This window comes from Watersipora subatra, chromosome 2 (genome assembly GCF_963576615.1).
Source record: "Watersipora subatra chromosome 2, tzWatSuba1.1, whole genome shotgun sequence".
Classification (NCBI taxonomy): Eukaryota; Metazoa; Bryozoa; class Gymnolaemata; order Cheilostomatida; family Watersiporidae; genus Watersipora; species Watersipora subatra.
Window position 1 is genome coordinate 40,066,217 of NC_088709.1, and position 20,620 is coordinate 40,086,836.

Genomic DNA, 20,620 nt, shown 5'->3' on the forward strand with positions numbered 1-20,620 from the left:
ATGTGACCTACATATGTTTTGTGTGACCCTCATATGTTTAATGTGACCTACATATCTTTTGTGTGACCCACATATGTCTTATGTGACACTCCTACGTCTTGTGCGACCATCATGTTTTTAATAGACTTGTGTTGTTTTTGTAGCTCAAGGAGCTTTTCAAGACCCTCAACTTGGAGTTTGAGGCTCTCGAACTTGACCTTATCAGTAAGTGTCTCTGCCATTGCTGAGGGTAATTGCCAGAGTAACTAGTGCTGCAGTTATTAACCCAAACTTCCTAAAAACATACTTGAAGGAAGTTTTAGTGTGTATTTTAATAAACTTGACTAAAATTTTATCGCTTATCAGTTTGCGAACGGTTTTTACTTTAACAGATGACCCTGAACTGAGATACAATCGACAAATTTTAATTTCGAGAAATTATTGATGATATCGTATGGCGGAAAACAAATTCACCCTAGTACGGTGAGAACGAAAAATCATGTTTCATAAAGTTAGGCGAAAATATATTTTATAACAGAGGCATCGTAACGCGTGGGGCGCAATGTATCAATTAATACGTCATTTAGCATGCGCAATCGAGAAAAGAGTATACAGTATATAAGAGGGATAGAATTCTAAGTACTGTAGTTCAGTGGTTAAACCATAACTGACATGGCTTACTCTCATATTCTCTCATAGCTTGTTAGATGATGTTTAATAGGCTGAATGCCAAGAAAAACGCTTTCTCAAAAAGTTCGATAACAACGCTAGCTTGTGATTGAATCATGCTTTTTTGAGCTCATTTTTCTCAGCGTTCAGCTTATTAAACATCTTGTAATAAGCTACGAGCAATATTAAATAGCTTATTTACCTTTCAGAAAAGACTGAGATTATTTTGAAGGCTGAATTTAGAGAATAATGGGTTTTATTTAAGACACCCATCTCTATCACTTTAGCTCAGACTAAACATACCCAACTTCCGTCCCTAAAAAGCTAGGTTACATCACATAGTTATGGGCGGAGCTTGTTGTGTCGTTTTCGAGACCGGTATCGAATTGTTGTAAAAAGTCGTCATGACTTTAAAAGTTAGTGAACCAATCTTTATTTTGAGTACAAAATTTGAATCGGCGTGTCTGCTTTACCTAGACAAAAACGATAAAGCTGTTCGTGTCAGTTATGGTTTGAATGCGTGGTTAGAAACTTGCGATTGCAACCTCGTGAGTTCAAATCCAACACGTAGTGAGCTTTTTCTTCCAAGATTCGTATAGCTGTAACTGGACACATTGATTCACAGAATCACAGACGACACACAAATTTTGAGATTTATATACATTGTAGATACTAGCATTCTACTAACTGCGTTGAACTGACCACCTTGTGGCTCTGCAGAATAGTCTTTACTGTCATAAACGCTCTGTTCTATCATAGTAAAAAATCATTATCCTGCGAAAAAGATTTATGTGTATATAACGTAAGTTATACATACACATGTACGTGTATCTGCTGTCTCAGCGTTTATCTTTTTGTTAGTTAACCCTGTGTCCAGTTATAACCCTGTGTCCAGTTATAACCCTGTGTCCAGTTATAACCCTGTGTCCAGTTATAACCCTGTGTCCAGTTATAACCCTGTGTCCAGTTATAACCCTGTGTCCAGTCATAACCCTGTGTCCAGTTATAACCCTGTGTCCAGTTATAACCCTGTGTCCAGTTATAACCCTGTGTCCAGTTATAACCCTGTGTCCAGTTATAACCCTGTGTCCAGTTATAACCCTGTGTCCAGTTATAACCGTGTGTCCGGTTATAACCGTGTGTCCGGTTATAACCGTGTGTCCAGTTATAACCGTGTGTCCAGTTATAACCGTGTGTCCAGTTATAACCGTGTGTCCAGTTATAACCCTGTGTCCAGTTATAACCCTGTGTCCAGTTATAACCGTGTGTCCAGTTATAACCGTGTGTCCAGTTATAACCCTGTGTCCAGTTATAACCGTGTGTCCAGTTATAACCGTGTGTCCAGTTATAACCGTGTGTCCAGTTATAACCCTTTGTCCAGTTATAACCCTGTGTCCAGTTATAACCCTGTGTCCAGTTATAACCCTGTGTCCAGTTATAACCCTGTGTCCAGTTATAACCCTGTGTCCAGTTATAACCCTGTGTCCAGTTATAACCCTGTGTCCAGTTATAACCGTGTGTCCAGTTATAACCGTGTGTCCAGTTATAACCGTGTGTCCAGTTATAACCGTGTGTCCAGTTATAACCCTGTGTTCAGTTATAACCCTGTGTCCAGTTATAACCCTGTGTCCAGTTATAACCCTGTGTCCAGTTATAACCCTGTGTCCAGTTATAACCCTGTGTCCAGTTATAACCCTGTGTCCAGTTATAACCCTGTGTCCAGTTATAACCCTGTGTCCAGTTATAACCCTGTGTCCAGTTATAACAATTACAATCTAGCAATGCAAAATCTGTACAGGATTGGATTTGACTTGGGAACCTCCAGATCTAGAGGTGTGAGCTTAACAAATAGACTACGAAACCCAAGTGATCAATGATTGCCATTTATTGATTATGATTGCCCATGACATTTATTACATGGGTTAAAAGAAGACTCACGCTTTAGCGTTTGGGTTTATTAATTAGCCCAGTTGATAGTTACGCATAACATAATGGTTATTGAGCTGTCTGCAAACACGCCATTGTTTTAGTAAAGGTACACGTACTAACTTACGAGGTAAGTTACTCAAATTCATTGGATAATTATTTTACCCGCGCAACACCAGGCATTCAACTAGTATATATGCGTATATGTTATGAATAGATTACTCATAGGCCTGCTAATGTATGCTCATAATTATTTAAAGGTGGAGGCTCAGAAATACAGCACGCGCTCCATGAGCTCTCCGGACAGAAAACAGTTCCTAATGTCTACATAAAGGGCAAGCACATTGGTATGTTGTCTCTCTTTGCTCCACTTATCTAGTTATTCGCATAACTACCTAAGGTGAGTTCAATATGATGCGCTCAATTCAGTTCATCACGTCATATGCTCCAAAGTCACTCGACTAACATGCTCTTATCATTGTTATCGCAGTTTGTGTGATGAGGGAAGTTGATGTAATGATAATAGTGTTTAGACCAGGGGTCGACAACCTTTTCCACTCAACAAGCCATTTGGACCCATTTTCCACAGGAAAGAACGCAGTGGAGCCACAAACCCCCTTTCATATTTTAAATTAAAAAATACATAAATACCACATGTAACTTTTTTGTTAAGCTTTTAATGTTTTTAATAACTTTTTATACAATGTTTACATCGTAAAACATAAAGTTGTGGCATGTATAATGATTTAACTGCTGAGAAAACAAATTTACACTTTTGCAAAGAACAATTAAATAATTTCGGTGGTTTTATTGGCGCATAAATTGTTATGAAGTGTACTACCTGTATTAGTGTTGTTGTTTGTCAGATATTGCAGACCTAAGTGGCTGGTCAGCCTTACGAGATTTATAATTGTTTAATTAACCCAATTCATTGACATAATATCAGAAGGTATCTCGTAGCGATTTGACCTTCCGATTTGGCCTTCCGCGCGAATCCGTAAGTACGTTTTTTTCGGTACTTTTATGTTGCAGTCACGTGACGATCATGTGATAAGGTACTAATAATACAAAATAATGTAAATAACGACGCTTAGAGAGCAACAATGTTTGATTTATCACCATACTTACCATTTTTTAAATTATATTACAAAATCTGGTGATAAAATTTCTAAATTTTCATGAATTACCTACTTGGCATATGGTAATAAAAGGAGAAAATTCCAAAGTCAGAGGGAATCGCAGCGAGGGGATGAAAGGGCCGCATGCGGCTCCGGAGCCGCAGGTTGCCGACCCCTGGTTTAGACGATACTAAGGGTTCACAAACTGCTCGCATATATGCCTGACTAAAAATCCCAATCATTTGCTTTGATGGTAGTACAGTGGAACCTATTACAGTGGAACCTCTACTGTAGACCTCTATTGTAGAAAGACTACATACGAAATTTTCACGTTGCAAAACCTCTTTTGCTAGAAATCTTGCTTCTGCTTATGAAAGGTATATCCTGATTTGAAAAGCCGAAAGGTCTTCCATATTTTAACCCATTTTTTGTTTCATGTTTTGGTCTGTTTGCTTCTTATATGTACAATGTGTTGCACTTGATTTTATTTTCTAGCAAACGTCAATAAATAGCAAGTGTTTCATTTTTATTCATTATATAATTTGGAGTTATCATGTATCACATACAGAGTAGGACGACCTTTATTTTTAGCAATTCTCACTGTGTTTTTTGTATGATGACATACCTAGTTTTCAGTTCTTGCCGATGTAAATGAATCTTTCTACCTATGTTCTTTAAAAGATTTATTCTGAGTAAAAAAGAATAACAATACACCACCTCTTCTGACGCTGTCCTCCACTTCCTCTTCACTTAGCCTCGTCTATATGGCCAATGCCAAATGGACAAAGGGACACCGGTGTAGTTGTTATTCGTTATTTTGTAGTTCTCTCTCCTTTCCATATGTAATTTTGCTATTTATTATGCAGTAATATAATTCTTACATCCATTTTTTACAGCTTTTCCCCATTAAATGTATGTATAACTTGTACAAATGTTATACCTGAGTCTATATTGGATTGGATTAGGGCATTCATATAGTAAAATCGGTTTCTACTTACATGTACAAAATGGCTTCTGAAACGAATTCATTTTGTAAGTAGAAGTTCCACTGTATATGAAAGACAAGAGTTGACTGTTATAAGAGGTGTTTTAGAGGATATCTCAGATTTTGCCATCAGTTACCAGCAATATTCGTGTTTCTTGCTACATGAGTCAAATAAAGCAAGTGTAATTGGCTTTAATTACAATAAGAGCAGTGCCCACTCATCTGTCTGACTCATCTGTCTAAAGCCGGCGTGTTTTAAAGGTTTCCCTGCACAGGAATCAAACCAGGGGCATTAGGTTCATGGGCAAGTACACTACCACAGCACCACTCAGTCACCCTACTACTTCACGGGATAATTATGCATGTACTGATACTCAAGACGATCTCTCATAGTGCGCAGTACTGGCAAGCCTCCTAGTGCCCTATAAAAATAGCTTTCGGCATGACCGTGATTGGAATTTTTCTACTACTTATACATTTCTAAGTCTAACATTTTGACGTTGTAGTGCTTTTCGGATGTTTAGAGTCTAGACATACCCACTATCAATGCGACCTCTATGAATTGGAGCTCATGTACCAGTCTATCCTAATATCTTGGCAAAAACTATGACGTTTCTCCAACAACTTTAAAAGTTCCCAAAAACCCTACACATATGCCCTACCTCTAGTAAATTGAAAAATGTCTTATTTTAATATTTTCATTCTGTTGATAGCTTTGTGATTCAGTAATGCCTTCAGCATCCACCCTTTAATTTTCTAATTAGGGGATTAAGAAGGTCCTTCCAGGAAGTATTCCAATATGAGGAAACATAATTTTAAATGCCAGCTTTTAGTTAACATGAGCCATTGGTATCTACTTCTAATCCCAAAGGTAAAGCCTTGCGCTGTTACATCAGCTTGTGCCGTTCCGTCAGCAACAATCATCGCTTGATAGGGAGCGCAAGGTCACTGTCTTTTGCTGCGAGTTCTACGTAACGGCGCTTAGCTCATGGGAACTGCTTGCTCTTGTGCACCAGGAAAGGGTGTTATCGGTCAGCGAAATCTTTCGACAGGTGGCAGCGATGATGTGACAGCTCTTCACAGGGACAACAAACTTTTACCTCTCCTTGAAGAAAGTCATGATTTCCAGTATGACGTGATCGTGATTGGCGGTGGTTCCGGAGGACTCTCGGCTGCAAAGGTATTTACTGTTTGTCTTGTTATTAAAACAATATCAATTGCTCTGAGGTAGTATCACACCACCTCCTCTGTATCGGAGTTGCCTGTTGTCTCAAGTACTGCCACATGCCAACTCACAGATGCTAAAGGTCTATATTGGTCTATATATAGGTGAGGCTCCGTAGATCATCTCAAGCTGTGGTTTACGCTCGTAAAATATAGCAGATAGTTTTTACTACCTGAACATTTTTGCTTATTGGTAAAAAGCATCAAATGACTGTTGATAGAGAAGTAGGTAAAAACATTTTTCCTCATGCAGAAACACGTTCACGAAAGAAAAATGATCGATTGTATTATTGACTTTATAATTTATTCCCTTATGTAGTCCGCAAATGTCCATATTAAAAAATTCTGATATATATTTTGCGCCAGCAACCAGTATGGTGTTAATAAATAGACGAGGAATAAATGGAGAGATATTAACCTTATTAATATATTATATATGATATTAACTTGATTTACACCGGTCAAGGTCGTTTAAAGCAAATTAGACCGTGAGAAAGCGAAAACAAAAAATAGTAAATTATGCAAGGTAAAGGTCAGTTATAAAGTGTGGAGTCTGGGTATACCAAACTTGCTAAAAAGTGTTCTGAGGTCTAATGAATATGAAAAAAATATACTTTTTTGTCTTTGTGGTGTTATAAGAAGTAATACTTCAATAACGTTTAGAATGTTGTTATAGTCAAATATATATAGTTTTATAGTCATAACTGCGAGAGAAGTTTTGTGACGAGGACCTGCGTTCTTTGGTAATATCCGTGATATTAAATTTAGCGGAAGGCAACAGAACATTATAATACCCACCAATGGAAGTTCATTAATTGGTCAATATTTGGTTCTCAGAGAAAGTTCCACGAGGAAATGGAGATTTCATGCAATTTCCTGTAAATTAATTTGTGTCTGCAGTGACTTTCTATGACACAACACGCTGATATGTACCTGTGTGATGCTCTTTTCAGCTAGCTGCGTTTGAAGTGTTTATATACATTTGAATTAGTTTGTTTTAATATTTTCATTCTGCATTGTTTAGTTGATGGCATTTTTCTAATCTTGACGTTGTTTGGCTACAGGAGGCAGCAGCTCTGGGTAGGAGGGTGGCTGTGTGTGATTTTGTAAAACCGAGTCCTGCTGGAACTACTTGGGGTGAGTGTGCCATCACAGACATCAATACTGCTTTGCCTGTGCTTTGAATGCCTTGGCTATCCTATTATCAGTTGTTTTAGAATGGAGGAGACTACCCACGCTTATGAGCAGTACATAGGCACTTGTAGGTACACTTATAGGCACAGTACATAGTACTTATAGGTTAGGTTATACTGTTAGGTTATTTTAGTTGGGATAACTAAATATATAGTTACAAGAGCACTTAATTTTTTTGTCTTCTGCTTTTTAAACTTGTCACACCGTTAGACTGCAGTTACACCGTTAGACTGCAGTTGCGCCATTATAGACTATGGTCACACCACTAGACTATGGTCACACCACTAGACTATGGTCACACCCATTGAACTTAAAACCCCTGGAATGGCAATCACGTGGCTTTTACGTTGATAATAATACGTAAACGTATGCGCCATATTGGAGAGCTAATCGAATGCTAGTTCCGTTTGTAAACAAACGGTGAAAAATGACAGAAATGTACATGTTGAATAGTTATTTTCCAGCTGGGTGTTAATGAAAGCTACTCCTACACAACGTTTGCAGTGCCCTGATAGAAGAAAACCTATTTATAACATATGGAGTAGGATATATCAAATGATAAGTAGATGTATAATAGATTTTCGTGGACCATATTACTCATACAAACTGTTGTATTACAAATGCATAAACCCAGCAAATGATATATTCAGGCAAATAACAACTGTTCCATTATATTAAAATTTATATTACATATGCATAAATGCATATGGAAAAACTTAGCACATGAAGTATTTCGATAAAAACAACACATAGGTATGCTGCCAAAACAGAAACTGTTTTCAAGATTTAAGTGATAATAGCTTATGAATGTATGATATGTATAATACAGTATCTGTAAAAGATGGAATGAACTACTGCAACAACTAAACGGAAAATAAAAACCGTTGTAATAGAGAATAATCAAAATAATGCAAACAAGGAAATGCAGGAATTAGTGTAATCAGATGATTAAACTTATACATACACGTTACAGAAACTGTGTAAAAAGAGATATGTATAGAAGTGGATATTGAGCCAAGGTGCATCAGTTTCTTAGAACTAAATTAGATTAGGAATAACAGCACAACAACAGCTGCAGATGACTATTACAGTGGTTATATTGTTACTGGCCTTTAAAAAGTACTACTTTAGTATTGTATGCCACAAAGATGCACCTTGCAGTTTGAGTGCAGGATTTTAGCATAATGATGCTGTCGGAGATCATAAAACGACCGAATAAAGTTTTTCATCAATGACGCAGTGGTTGGATATGCCATCTGCCGTATCCGTAAGGTGTTTCCCTAGGCATAACACATCACTAAACCTTACACTACTGATAAAATACACCACACAATGGAGTGGATCTGGCTTTGTATGAACACGAAAGTATTGATCTGCAACTAGCAGGATCCTGATGACATCGTCTGATGGACGCACCAATCCTCCATTGTTTTGTAGCTTGAGTAGAGTATAGAGATGTCGGTACTGGATATTTGACTTAGTGGTAACCAGCAACTGACGGCCAATGTCATGACAGCACTTTAGTTAGCTTTTGCACAATGTAGCCAGCTATATAGACTATACTGTTACCTATAACAGAAATTTGACATCTGAAATCATTGAGTTCCACAAACTGATCAACTTCTGGAGTAGCCTGTATGATGAGAATCTCGTTTTGAGCAGTAACATTACCTGTCTTACTAGCATCTGATTCTGCACCACATTTGATGATAAGTTTGTGAAGGTAGCCTTAAACTGAGTAACAGTAGGATTATTATTCCAACCCCCTAAACAAAATCATCAATTATAACAATTACATAAAATCAACAAAAATGAATGTCTTATTCACATAAACATAGTACCATTAATAAACAACCATACAAGTAATAAAATAAATGAAAATAAAACAGCTCAAAATGCTACCATATCGCTAGGTAAAATGAAAATGTAGCAATTTTCACTGGAAGTCATTCACACCCATCTTAGGCATAAAGCTTAATGGCTGACTTGCAACAAAATTCACATTACCATTATTTGATATGAAAAGATTCACCATGTCTTACCCTGTTGTGTTGTAGGCAGGGTTGTTAAAAATCGATGATTTTTTTAAATCAAAAAAATCGATTTCTGTTGTTTTATTTGATTTTTTTTAATTTAAATCGATTTTTTGATTTTGATTTTTTGTTCCAAAAAGATGTTTTGTGTTCTAAATTGCAAGTTATTGCTATCAATTTGGAATTTATGATTTGCAGGAGTATTATGTAGTTTTATTACAACAACTAGGAAATGAAAAAAACATTTACACAGTTAACATTTGATAAAAAGGACAGCATAATTTATGCGTTGGACATTAAATCCCAGAAACGAAGATGAAGAATCACAGAGAACAGATCACACAACTGCTAAGCTGCAGACATATTCATAGGCGCTTGCTGTGGCAGCTGTCACTGTTTTGGGTGCTGTTTGTGGTTTCTAATTTTTTTTTAGATATAGCTACTTTAAGTTGAGCAACCTTGCAGCACTGTGCTTGACAATATGGTTTTAAATTTAATCATTGAAAAGTATCATTCAACATTGAAAAATATTACCTTTAAATGGCTTCAGTCGAACGTTTTAACCTGCTGTTAAAACATGGATCATTGAAATGTTCGTGGCAGATAAGTGCTCAAGGATCAGGCTTATTCACTCTTCTGCGGTTGCGATACCATTGTAAATAACGAGAGTTCTCAGTTGCTTTGTTTGGAAATCTAAAAATTAAAATGAAACTGTAGTAGTTAGTTAGCAACAGTAGTAATAACAATAGTATTATTACTCTTATCTCCTTACTGCTAGCTAGATCCAGGTACAACAATAAATAATATTATAAGCACGACAAACACTTCCTTCAAATATAAATATTTAGAAATAACCTAATGGGTTGTAGTTCCAAAATATTAATATAAAAAAAATTCAAAATTTAAATAACAAAAAACCTTCGTTCTGAAGGAAGAACATTTCACTCACTAGCTTATAAATTTATCTAATCACCGACAAAATACAGTCAAACTCGTACACTCAGTAGTGACACTGATCGACTCTCACTCACCCAGTGACTAGTGTAGTAGAACTAACTAGTGGCAGTACTAACTAGTAGTAGCACAACTATTAGTAGTCGTAGACTTGAGCAATAGTAACAGAACTAGTAGTAGAAGTGACTCACTTGTGAAATGTCATGCCTTTTCCTTTAAAAGTCCATTCTTGCGGTTTTTGCAGTTCATGGAATAGCAATAGCACTGTGCACCTACACCCTTATCTCTCGTACATAAATTATTAGTAGCAATCTCAGTAGTCTGTTCCTTTGATTGAGCGGTGTATTCGTGACCTTCCATAGCTGTTAAATCTGAAATTAGATTTCTTTCTCACATTAAACACAATGAAGTTAACTTGAACATTAACTGATAATGGCGTCGACCGGATTTCCGTACTCGCGAATGACCTCTTGCCATTCCAGGGGTTTTAAGTTCAATGGTCACACCACTAGATTATGGTCACACCACTAGATTATGGTCACACCACTAGGCTATGGTCACACCGCAACTGAATCGATGCTTCTCAAGTGTCCATATCTCAGCGAAGTTCTTAAAAAGTTACCACATTCTTTAAAACCAAATTCAGGAAGTTGCTTCTACCATTTTTTTTATGGTTGCCTCATTTCATAGCCCTATTATAGATTATAATCTTATTGGAGCGATTTCACGTTGATTGGGACAAATACTTCTTTGTGAAAATCTATAGGCATATACCATATGCCGTAGGCATATATGCATATGGCTATGGTATATGCCGTAGGCATATACCATAGCCGTAGGCCTACTGAGAATTTGTGGGATAGATGATAAGGAAGTTAATAGCACATAAAAATGACAGTTTTCATAAAAGGCTAAAAACGTTTACAAAAGTTCTAACTTCATGAAAGCTATTAGGATGTGACAATTTTTGCATTGGAACTTTATAATATGCAGTATGCAACATACAATATGTAAGATATAGTACGTAATACACAGTACGTAACACACAGTACGTAACACACAGTACGTAATACACAGTACATGATACACAGTACATAGTACACAGTACATAATACACAGTAGGTAATACACAGTACGTAATACACAGTACTTAATACACAGTACGTAATACACTGTAGGTAATACACAGTACGTAATACACAGTACTTAATACACAGTATGTAATACACTGTAGGTAATACACAGTACGTAATACACAGTACTTAATACACAGTACTTAATACACAGTACGTAATACACAGTACGTAATACACAGTACGTAATACACTGTAGGTAATTAAAATATGATTATAGTGCTCAAACAGTTGCCTGTTTGTTTATGTTTTAAAACATGGAATGTTTAACGTTTATAGTAGATTAGCAAATGCAAGATTACTTGACTCACAAAGTGTCAGAGACACCATTTGGTGCCATCGAGGTTCACATCGGTTATGTGTATAAAGTTTGATCAAGCCAAACATTCAATTTGTATATACGATGGACAATCAATACGATGGACAATGCTCACACTGGAGTCAATTTGTTCATCAGCACTTGACAGTCGGAGCGCTAATAGCGTTGTGCGCTGTATAACTTTAACATGACAGAATAAGTTTGAAAATGGGCTAAAGAGCCATGAGTCCTTCCATGCTTTGAACATATCCTTCCTAGGAGTTGTCATTCCTTTGCGGAAGTAATAATACATAGCAAGAGCAGATAACTTGTAACTCCAACATTGTAATACCAAACTTATTGTGGCCTGCAAGGTACATTTGGTTTACCTGCTACATTACGGCCAAGCATATCAGGCACTGCTGTTGAGCAATTCCAGTTATTTGTTACTAATAATAGCAGTTAGCAGTTTATTTTAAGACTTTTTGCATATAATTGATTAAATTTTTATTGAATTTATTTGTTAAAACTATGGTAAATTAAGTTTTACTATGCTAAGCATATAATATCAATCGTGGAAGAATCATAAGGTTACGGATTTACATAAGTGACGGTGACATTGACTATAAGATGCTTGAGAGCTCCCTATGTGAGCTCCCTTAATGTAGCCTAGAACGAACATGTAGGGAACTCCAAAGCGTCTTATAAAGTCACTGTCACCACAAACCCTAATTCTTCAATTCTAGAAAATATCCATTCATAACAATTAGAATAACAGTTGGGTTAAACATGATACATTTCTGTTACAATCAAGCTTGTAACGAATTTATCTAATAACTGAATTGCCAGCATCATTTTACATATCTGTTGTGTCACGCTTCAGGGTGTGATTGAGCTGATAGCCCATTTTGAACTATCTGTTGACAGGCCTCGGAGGTACCTGTGTGAATGTGGGGTGCATACCAAAGAAACTGATGCATCATGCAGCCCTTTTGGGTGAGTATCTCATTTTTTATGTTATTGTTTTCAATATAGTTTAGGTTTCAATGGTGACTGCTGTTCTAGCCAGTATTTTCTCGATAAGACTGAATCCGGTGTAGCCATGACTATTTACCTAGTTGACCTATTTACTTAGTTGACCAATTATGCGCTGCTAGCCACTAGAAAAATAAAATTGCAGTTAGGAAAATGTACAAAAATGTGCTTTCACATTTTGTTACACCTTGTTTATCTATACTTAGGATTAGTGGGAGAGTTTGTGTCCAACAGCCTATGTTGGCTTGGCTACACATGCAGTGTTTTTGGAGTAATTTATTATATTCACCAGTTTCAATACGTGGATGTTTGTTAGTAGGACTTGCGCATCATTCACCCATTTTTTACTTCACTATTTCTTTCCATACTGAGTGTATTAGTGTTTCAGACAATTACTAAAGACAAAAGCATTTTTGTCACAATAAATATTTTCGCTTTTCACCTCGTACAAGTACAGAGGTGTGTGAACTAGGCTGGACTCTTTTGTTGGATAACTAAAATTCTCATTTACAATATTATTACTCAGTGTGAATTCAGTCAATAGCCATAAATTATATATTAAATTAATCGTCATTTGTTTTGATTTCAAGCATGTAGTCTAAACAGTTCTAGAATGATGTTTTTGAATTACTATGTAGGCTAACTTCTGAACATTTCATTTTGGCGGTTGAATTTTACAGTTTGTACAGTTATTATTACACCATTATATTTAAAGCTTACTTTATCGCTTATTTCAAGTCATATGCATAGTCATTCCAAAGCATAATTTCACAACTATTCGGTTTACATATTTGAAATCGAGACAAAATGAGGATTAATTTAATATATAATTTATGGCTATTGACTAAATTCACAATGAGTATCAATGTTGTAACCGAGAATTTTAGTTTTCCAACAAAGGTGTCCAGCTTACTTTGAACATCATTGTAGAAAGGGCTGACACCGACTACCTTGAATTGCTAATATCATGAGACAATATATAACCAGGGCAGTTTGCGCAAAACGTTAATTTTATATAGAGAAATAAAAATGGGCAAGACTGCTCACTCAGCGTTGGTTTACTTTATAATGTTGTCATGGTTACAACAGTGTCTCGCAAACAGGTGGGCTCCTCTCCTTCTTAAAGGCTGGTTCACACTATATCGCCGTATCTCGGCATTGCTGCCACAATACGTCAGTGATCATCGGTGCTAACGATGTTCACACAATCACAAACCTATCCACATTTGCATCAGCAAATACTCTGGGACATAGTGTTCCCATTTTTCTTTTCAATTTTTTGCCAAGAAACTTTGTTTTCGTGTGCTTGAATCAAATACCAATCTCGCAGCAACTATCATAAATGAAAATAAATAAATCAATCACGCTCTCCACCATTGCAGCTTACTATCGCTAAAATCGTTCACATTGTGCAGGCGGTTCTCGATGTTCTGCGAAATATCGGGAAGTTTGACAGCTGCAAACTTCCCTATGAGTCCGTGCTACTTCATCGATGCCATTGGTTTACGGTTCATATTGTCGATAATGAACGCTGACAACCGGCGATATACTGTGAACCAACATTTAAGGAGTCTTTGTGATAACAGCAACAGTTGCCCTCTGAACCCTCTACTTATGTAGTAGAAGTTGTTTCAATTGTCTGTAGTACACACTGTGTTTCCATTGTACAGATTCTGTGGATTTGGAGTTGTGCCCACGTTGAGTTCCCTTGCGATAAGTGCTTCAATGGACATTCACGCATTGCGGATTAACGAGGGCATTTTAATAAAGAAGGAATTTTACATCAGAGGTCATAGCACCCTCCAGTCTCGCTCAGCAGCACACTTCCGAAATAGGATACGGTTGAAGTGTAAAAATGTTTAAAATGGAATAGCTTGCGCGGCATTTTTTGCGCATCATTCGCAAGAGACGTTTACGTCTTTCGAAAATGTTAAACATTGGATACAAACTGGCGAGTAGCAAAACCCGCTTGACTCGCCGTTTCCTCGCAGATGATGCGAACTTGGGGGTTGTCTGCTCCATAGAATCATAGTAACTCGATGAATCAGATGTACATTTATGCTGCTGTATGACCACTGCAGGTCACCATCTGAAAGATGCTAGAGAATATGGATGGAATGTAGACTCGGAGACTGTCAAGCACAACTGGCAGACATTGAAGACAGCCGTGCAGGACCACATCGGGGGTTTGAATTGGGGCTACAGAGTGCAGTTGAGGGACAACAATGTGAAGTACCTCAATGCATATGCCCAGTTCCTCAGCAGCAACACTGTTAAGGTTGGCATGATTATATGAGTGATGATTTAACCTGCTAGTAAGTGTCCACCAGCCAATGAATAGAGCTGTAGGCTCCTGCAGTGACGACAGACTCGTTTAGTTGTTTGCTTGATGATGCAATCATCAACTTTTGCTGTTGATGCAATCTTTCCGTTGGCAACATCTATACATAACCAAACATTTTGCCATTAAAAGTGTCATGAGCATTCAAGGGAAGGAGACTAATGTGACTAGAGTTGGTTGACTGGTCAATGATGAAAAGTTGATAAAGATTCGTCTCACATAAACAACTAGAATATTTATAAGAAAGTTGGTACAGCTTGTAGTGGTATAAATTCATTTTAGGACAACTGTGGCTATTATAGCATCAAACCAACAGTAATCTACTAAAAACAATAAATGGTTACGTCTCGATGGTTTTTGCTTAATATGTCTCTAGTCTAATTTTCCATATATATAATCAGAGGAGTTTCATAAAATTTGTACGTTTTTTCTTTCAAGACTTTTAGGCTTAATCAAACTTTTACAGGATTCTAAGTAGGAGGATTACCATATCAGTTAGTAATCATTAGTATAGTCGTACCTTGACATACTAGCTTAACGCATTCCTGGATCGAGCTTGTTTCCCGATTCTCTCGTATCTCAAATCAATTTTTCCTATATTAAATAACTAAATACAAATTGCCGTTAAACTTCTAATTGAACGCCATGTCGGTCTTCTTTTCAACCCTTCTTCTATGGTGACAGTCAAATAAAGGTAGCGTTCAAATAGAGGCTGGCATTGAATTTTTCAGATGACTCGCCAGAATTTCTGGAAAAAAATAAAGCCCTTTTACTGGTGAAGTGAATGTCGCCTATATTTTGCACTCTTTCTTGCAGAGCCACATTAACCCTTTTAGATGCAATAAATATGCTAACTTACCCCTCCAACTTGTCAAAGATCTCTTAATGAATATTCATTGAGAAGCCGAGAAATATATCTACCAGTTAATATCTATTGCTAGCAATTATTTAACCCGTGATGAAATTATAGCTGTGTCCTGCTTTGCAATTTGTTGGAGTTTCAATTTTTATTTCATTCTAAATTTGAAAACATGTTTTATTATCTCTATATTTAATAATGTTGCTATAATAATTTTATAACTATGTTTAACAATGTTGCATAAAAGCTCATTGCACTCATTGATATGTTTAATACAGTTTGCAGCTAAAACTAGCTTTTTATGCGCAGTTGAAAAGGAATAAGAGCGTCGATCCATTGTAAGATCAGATTACTGCAATGATACTATCAAATTATATGCTATAAATCTGCAAATTTATAACTTATACAACAATAATCTATCAAATGCTACAGATGTATATTCATGAATAAGTGACGAAGACAAAACATACATACTTATAATACATGCAGAAACAATAATTAACGTTTTTGAAACAAAAATATATGCATCGTTTGCTCGGCTAGCTGCGTTCCGATTGTTGGTTTTTATGGAACGAACATCTTCAGGTTGTTTAATACCACAATGTTGTCGGACCTCAACTCATTTTATGCACTGCTGGACTAGTCAATATTAGTGTCGAAACAATTTTTTGATCAGAGCAAAACTTACGTGTTACATTTTGCACAAATGCATCGCGTAAATCTTAACCGTTTTTCACATACTTCGAATTATCATGATCGCGTTAAACCAGGAACTACTATTAGGCTTATACAGTTATTTATTTCTATGGTGTTGTTTTCAAAATTTCAACGAAAAAAAGGAAAAGCTTAGGAGTTGGACAACGAGAGAATTAATTGTTATTGATATGAACAATTCATTGTTAGTACGATTTTATGGAGAAAGATCAAATAATGTCAGTGGCGGTCAAATGGAGATGGCGTTCAGTTAGAGGGTGGGGCTCTATTTGTCAACCCTTCTCCCATAGAGGCAGCGTTCAAATAAAGGCGGCGTTCAAATAGAGGCGGCGTTCAAATTGAGGCGGCGTTCAAATAGAGGCGGCGTTCAAATAGAGGCGGCGTTCAAATAGAGGCAGCGTTCAAATAGAGGCGGCTTTCAAATAGAGGCGGCGTTCAAATAGAGGCGGCGTTCAAATAGAGGCGGCGTTCAAATAGAGGCGGCCGTCAAATAGAGGCGGCGTTCAAATAGAGGCGGCGTTCAAATAGAGGCGGTGTTCAAATAGAGGCGGCGTTCAAATAGAGGCGGCGTTAACTTAAGGTTTTACAGAAAAATTTTTAATTGTTCTAATCCGTCGCCTTCACCTACAAAGTAACTTATGTCTATGTACTGGTTATGTTCCCCAATAATATGTAACATTATTATGTACAATACTGTATGGAGTTCTGAACTTCAAGACAAATGGTATCGGCTAATGGTAGTGTGAGAGATACTTCATGGCACCACGTTCAGTACTCAACACTTTTGTGACATAACATAAACTTTAAACTTGAACTCAATTGAACTCGTCCAACTCTATACACACATGAAAATAAGTTTTAATATTACATTGCACTAAACTTAATTCTAAATTGGTTTTATTTTTATTTTTACATTTCTTCCGTCTTGGCTCTTCTTTTACTTTCAGCCGACCCATTTAAAACTTTTTCAAACTAATCCGACGAGAAAGACCGAGCAGTACTGTTCCTGTAAGCGGCCTCTCGTATACTTGGCCACCCATCAGCTGCATCAAGAACCGCTTTGTATGCTCGCATCGCAAATTTGCCTCGTATTTGAAGACCAAAATTTGCTCGCACTTTTCCTCATATCTCAAATTTCTCGTATGTTGGGGGGACATTCGTATGTCGAGATATGACTCTACTAAGTTATATAATACTAGAAATATAATTATATTCAACTTTAAAGGTTGACTTGCAACAAAATTCACATTACAGTTATTTAGTATCAAAAGATTCACCATGTCTTACTCTGCTGCGTTGTAGGTGCAAAATATATGGAAATGTGATTACAAGCTCTTAAAAAGCTCAAAAACGAACAGTTAATCGCCGTCATCACGAAACCGCCATAGATCGGAATCTCTTTCCAAAATGGCTCAAATGGGGCGTAGTTGTACAAGATGGCTTCTGTTTATACTTTCACACAACCTCATTCGTCGAAATATTTTCACAAATATACTTCACGCATTCAATAAAACCATGTCTATTGTTCTTACGTGTCTATTTTATCATCATTGTAATGCTGTCACTTTCAGCACTGATATTTTATAACCTACCGTGCAAATCCGTTTAACATTTTAACCTTAGCTCGAAGGAGTACATATCATTGTAAGATAAACATGACGAGCCTGTTGGTCACCTGTGATAATCAAAAAATGCTGCAGAAATTATTCGCCGAAGCATGGGTCACATGATCAGATTACGACTAGACAATTAGACCAAGCCGAAACAAAACTGTAAAGTAGCGAGTATCTATATTTGATACGGGGTCTTCGGTAAAAGCCGAAGTGTTTGTCATAAACTACGAGCTACGAGAAGTTTTATATTGAGCCTTTTATTGGCCTTTCAATTCACGTGAGAACATCACGTGACAAAGCCTCCTCATTTGACCAAATGTAATGACTACGTCAGAGAAATAAACTGATTCCAATCTACGGCAGCTTTTCGTTTTTGAGGTTTTAAGAGCTTGTAATCACATTTCTACATATTTTACACCTACAACACAGCAGAGTAAGACATGGTGAATCTTTTGATACCAAATAACTGTAATGTGAATTTTGTTGCAAGTCAACCTTTAAAGATGAGGTTGTGTTCTGTATTATTTTACGTGTGTTGTTTGAGATATCTTGTAGGACCTCGGCTATCTTTAGTATTCCTATCTAACGATCTGGGGGTGTACCTTGCCAGTGTGCAACAGGCACATTTTGCTGTTAGCCAGAATTATGTGTGTAACTTTCATAGGCCTAGCAACCCTCATATTAGTTAATGTGAACAGATCTGTGTCGTATGTATTAGAGTTGCCCTGACGTTGCTTTCGATTCCGATAATGTGTTAAGTAACTGAATCGGTATCGGTTGATCTTTTTTTAAAAATCTGAAACTTAAGACACTTTTTACAGATCAACTATTTAGCAGAAAACAGCATTATAACCTGCTACACTAATAAAGATCATCAGCTGCTAGTTCCGTACTCTTACCTGATGGATTCCGGACCTGCCACACTATTTATTTCACGTCTATAGCCTGATCAACATCAACACTGCTGAGGAACCTTTTTGCTTTAGTTAGGAAGTGGTCAAAAAGTGTTGTATTTCCCAATTATAGTGATGGGGTTTATTGCAGCCAACCACGAACAAGATAACAAAGGAAGGAAACAAAAATGCAGTGTAATATTTCTATTTACTAGTATTACTAAAGTAATCTGAGCAGCCGATGCATAAAGTTATCTATCGGTTTCTTGATCCTGATGATACATAGCTTGTTTGTTGGGTTGCTCTTATTTGGTTTGGTTGTGTTGTGAATGTAATTTGTTTCTCTCTTTCATTATATTTATTTACACATTAACCTTTGAAGTTTGTCTAAATAGTTATGGTCCTGCAGATCACTTAATGAGCTAGTTCTTGTGAGTAAACTATTGCAGGTCTTACTATATTTAAATTAAAATACACTGTTCTTTCGCAGGTGCTGCTAATGCTGTTGTTGTTGTTTTTGTTGACAACAACAATTACTTTTATTAATTGAAAACCACAAATTACTATTATTACTTACAAATTACAAGAAACGTGGACTGTTTTGTTACTACATGCTCAGTATGTCAGTATGTGAATATATATATATATATCTCTTTTTTTCCAAAAATAAATACATTAATATTTTTTTTTGCATTGTTTGTATTTGCATAGTAAAATGAACAACCATCTATGCAACACAAAAGATCTGAATAAGATTATTTTTTTCAATAAGAATCGGAATATCAGGTCGGTATCTGAATCGGCTGGTGAATTTAGAATTGGGGCATCTCTAGTATGTATACCATAGAAGAATAGACATGTAGCCATTGACCTAATTTAATTTTGTAGACTGTGAATAAAAGAGGGAAGGAGGAAGTTATTACAGCTCAAAAATTTATCATAGCCACTGGACTACGGCCCAGGATTCTAGACATTCCAGGCTCCGAGTTTGTCATCACAAGGTAAACGGGTTTAACGGTTGTATTTATTTGTATAATACAATAATTATATCATGGCTTGCACTGGTACTGCCAGCCATACTCACATTAATTTCTGTTGTTCACGCTGCTCAGACTGCCATGTTAATGATGTGTTAACGCTATGTTAATTTAACATTGGTTAAGATTAGGGTTATCACAAAGGCATGTTAAATTGATTGGCTCAAGCGTGTCCTCGTACTGCAGTACTGCAGTACGAGGACTTAACGAAGCTGATCATGAAAGTTTAAAATAAACAGGCTACCTGTACAGGTAACAGGCTGTAACAGGCTACCTTTTGTGTTTCTATAATGCTTGGGCATCATAAAAACAACACAAATTATAGCCAAATGTTGACTTTGCTAGTGTAAATGATTCGGCTGTTACCCTTTATGGCTCGACAAAGAAATAACTCTATTTAAAGTGTTTTTGCACAAATATATTGTATATATTTGTGCAAATATACACATGTTACGCAAATACATACAAATGCATATATTTGTGCAAATATATAAATGAATACAGTCAATATGTGTGCAACAAACAATTGCATATAATGAGACTTTCATGTGCTCTGCCACTCGCTGGGCTCCTTATACCTATATCGTCTATATAACAATGAAAAACGTTGATGGT

At 36.6% G+C, this 20,620-nt stretch overlaps 1 protein-coding gene and 1 long non-coding RNA gene across 2 annotated transcripts in view; one reads left to right on the forward strand and one right to left on the reverse strand.

The window, feature by feature from the left end:
• Positions 1–20,620, forward strand: part of LOC137388599 (thioredoxin reductase 1, cytoplasmic-like) — a 49,796-nt gene that overhangs the window by 17,879 nt on the left and 11,297 nt on the right. Inside the window, exons 3-9 of the mRNA XM_068075079.1 lie at positions 144–204; positions 2,835–2,921; positions 5,730–5,857; positions 6,966–7,038; positions 12,441–12,509; positions 14,630–14,826; positions 19,857–19,969. Coding sequence (XP_067931180.1) covers positions 144–204; positions 2,835–2,921; positions 5,730–5,857; positions 6,966–7,038; positions 12,441–12,509; positions 14,630–14,826; positions 19,857–19,969 — 728 coding nt within the window. The remainder of the gene's footprint in view (positions 1–143; positions 205–2,834; positions 2,922–5,729; positions 5,858–6,965; positions 7,039–12,440; positions 12,510–14,629; positions 14,827–19,856; positions 19,970–20,620) is intronic.
• On the reverse strand, positions 8,449–10,497 carry LOC137388637 (uncharacterized). Its single transcript, XR_010977976.1, has 3 exons — positions 10,274–10,497; positions 9,663–9,821; positions 8,449–8,664 (listed from the first exon to the last, which is right to left on the reverse strand). It is a non-coding gene; the product is annotated as an uncharacterized lncRNA (long non-coding RNA).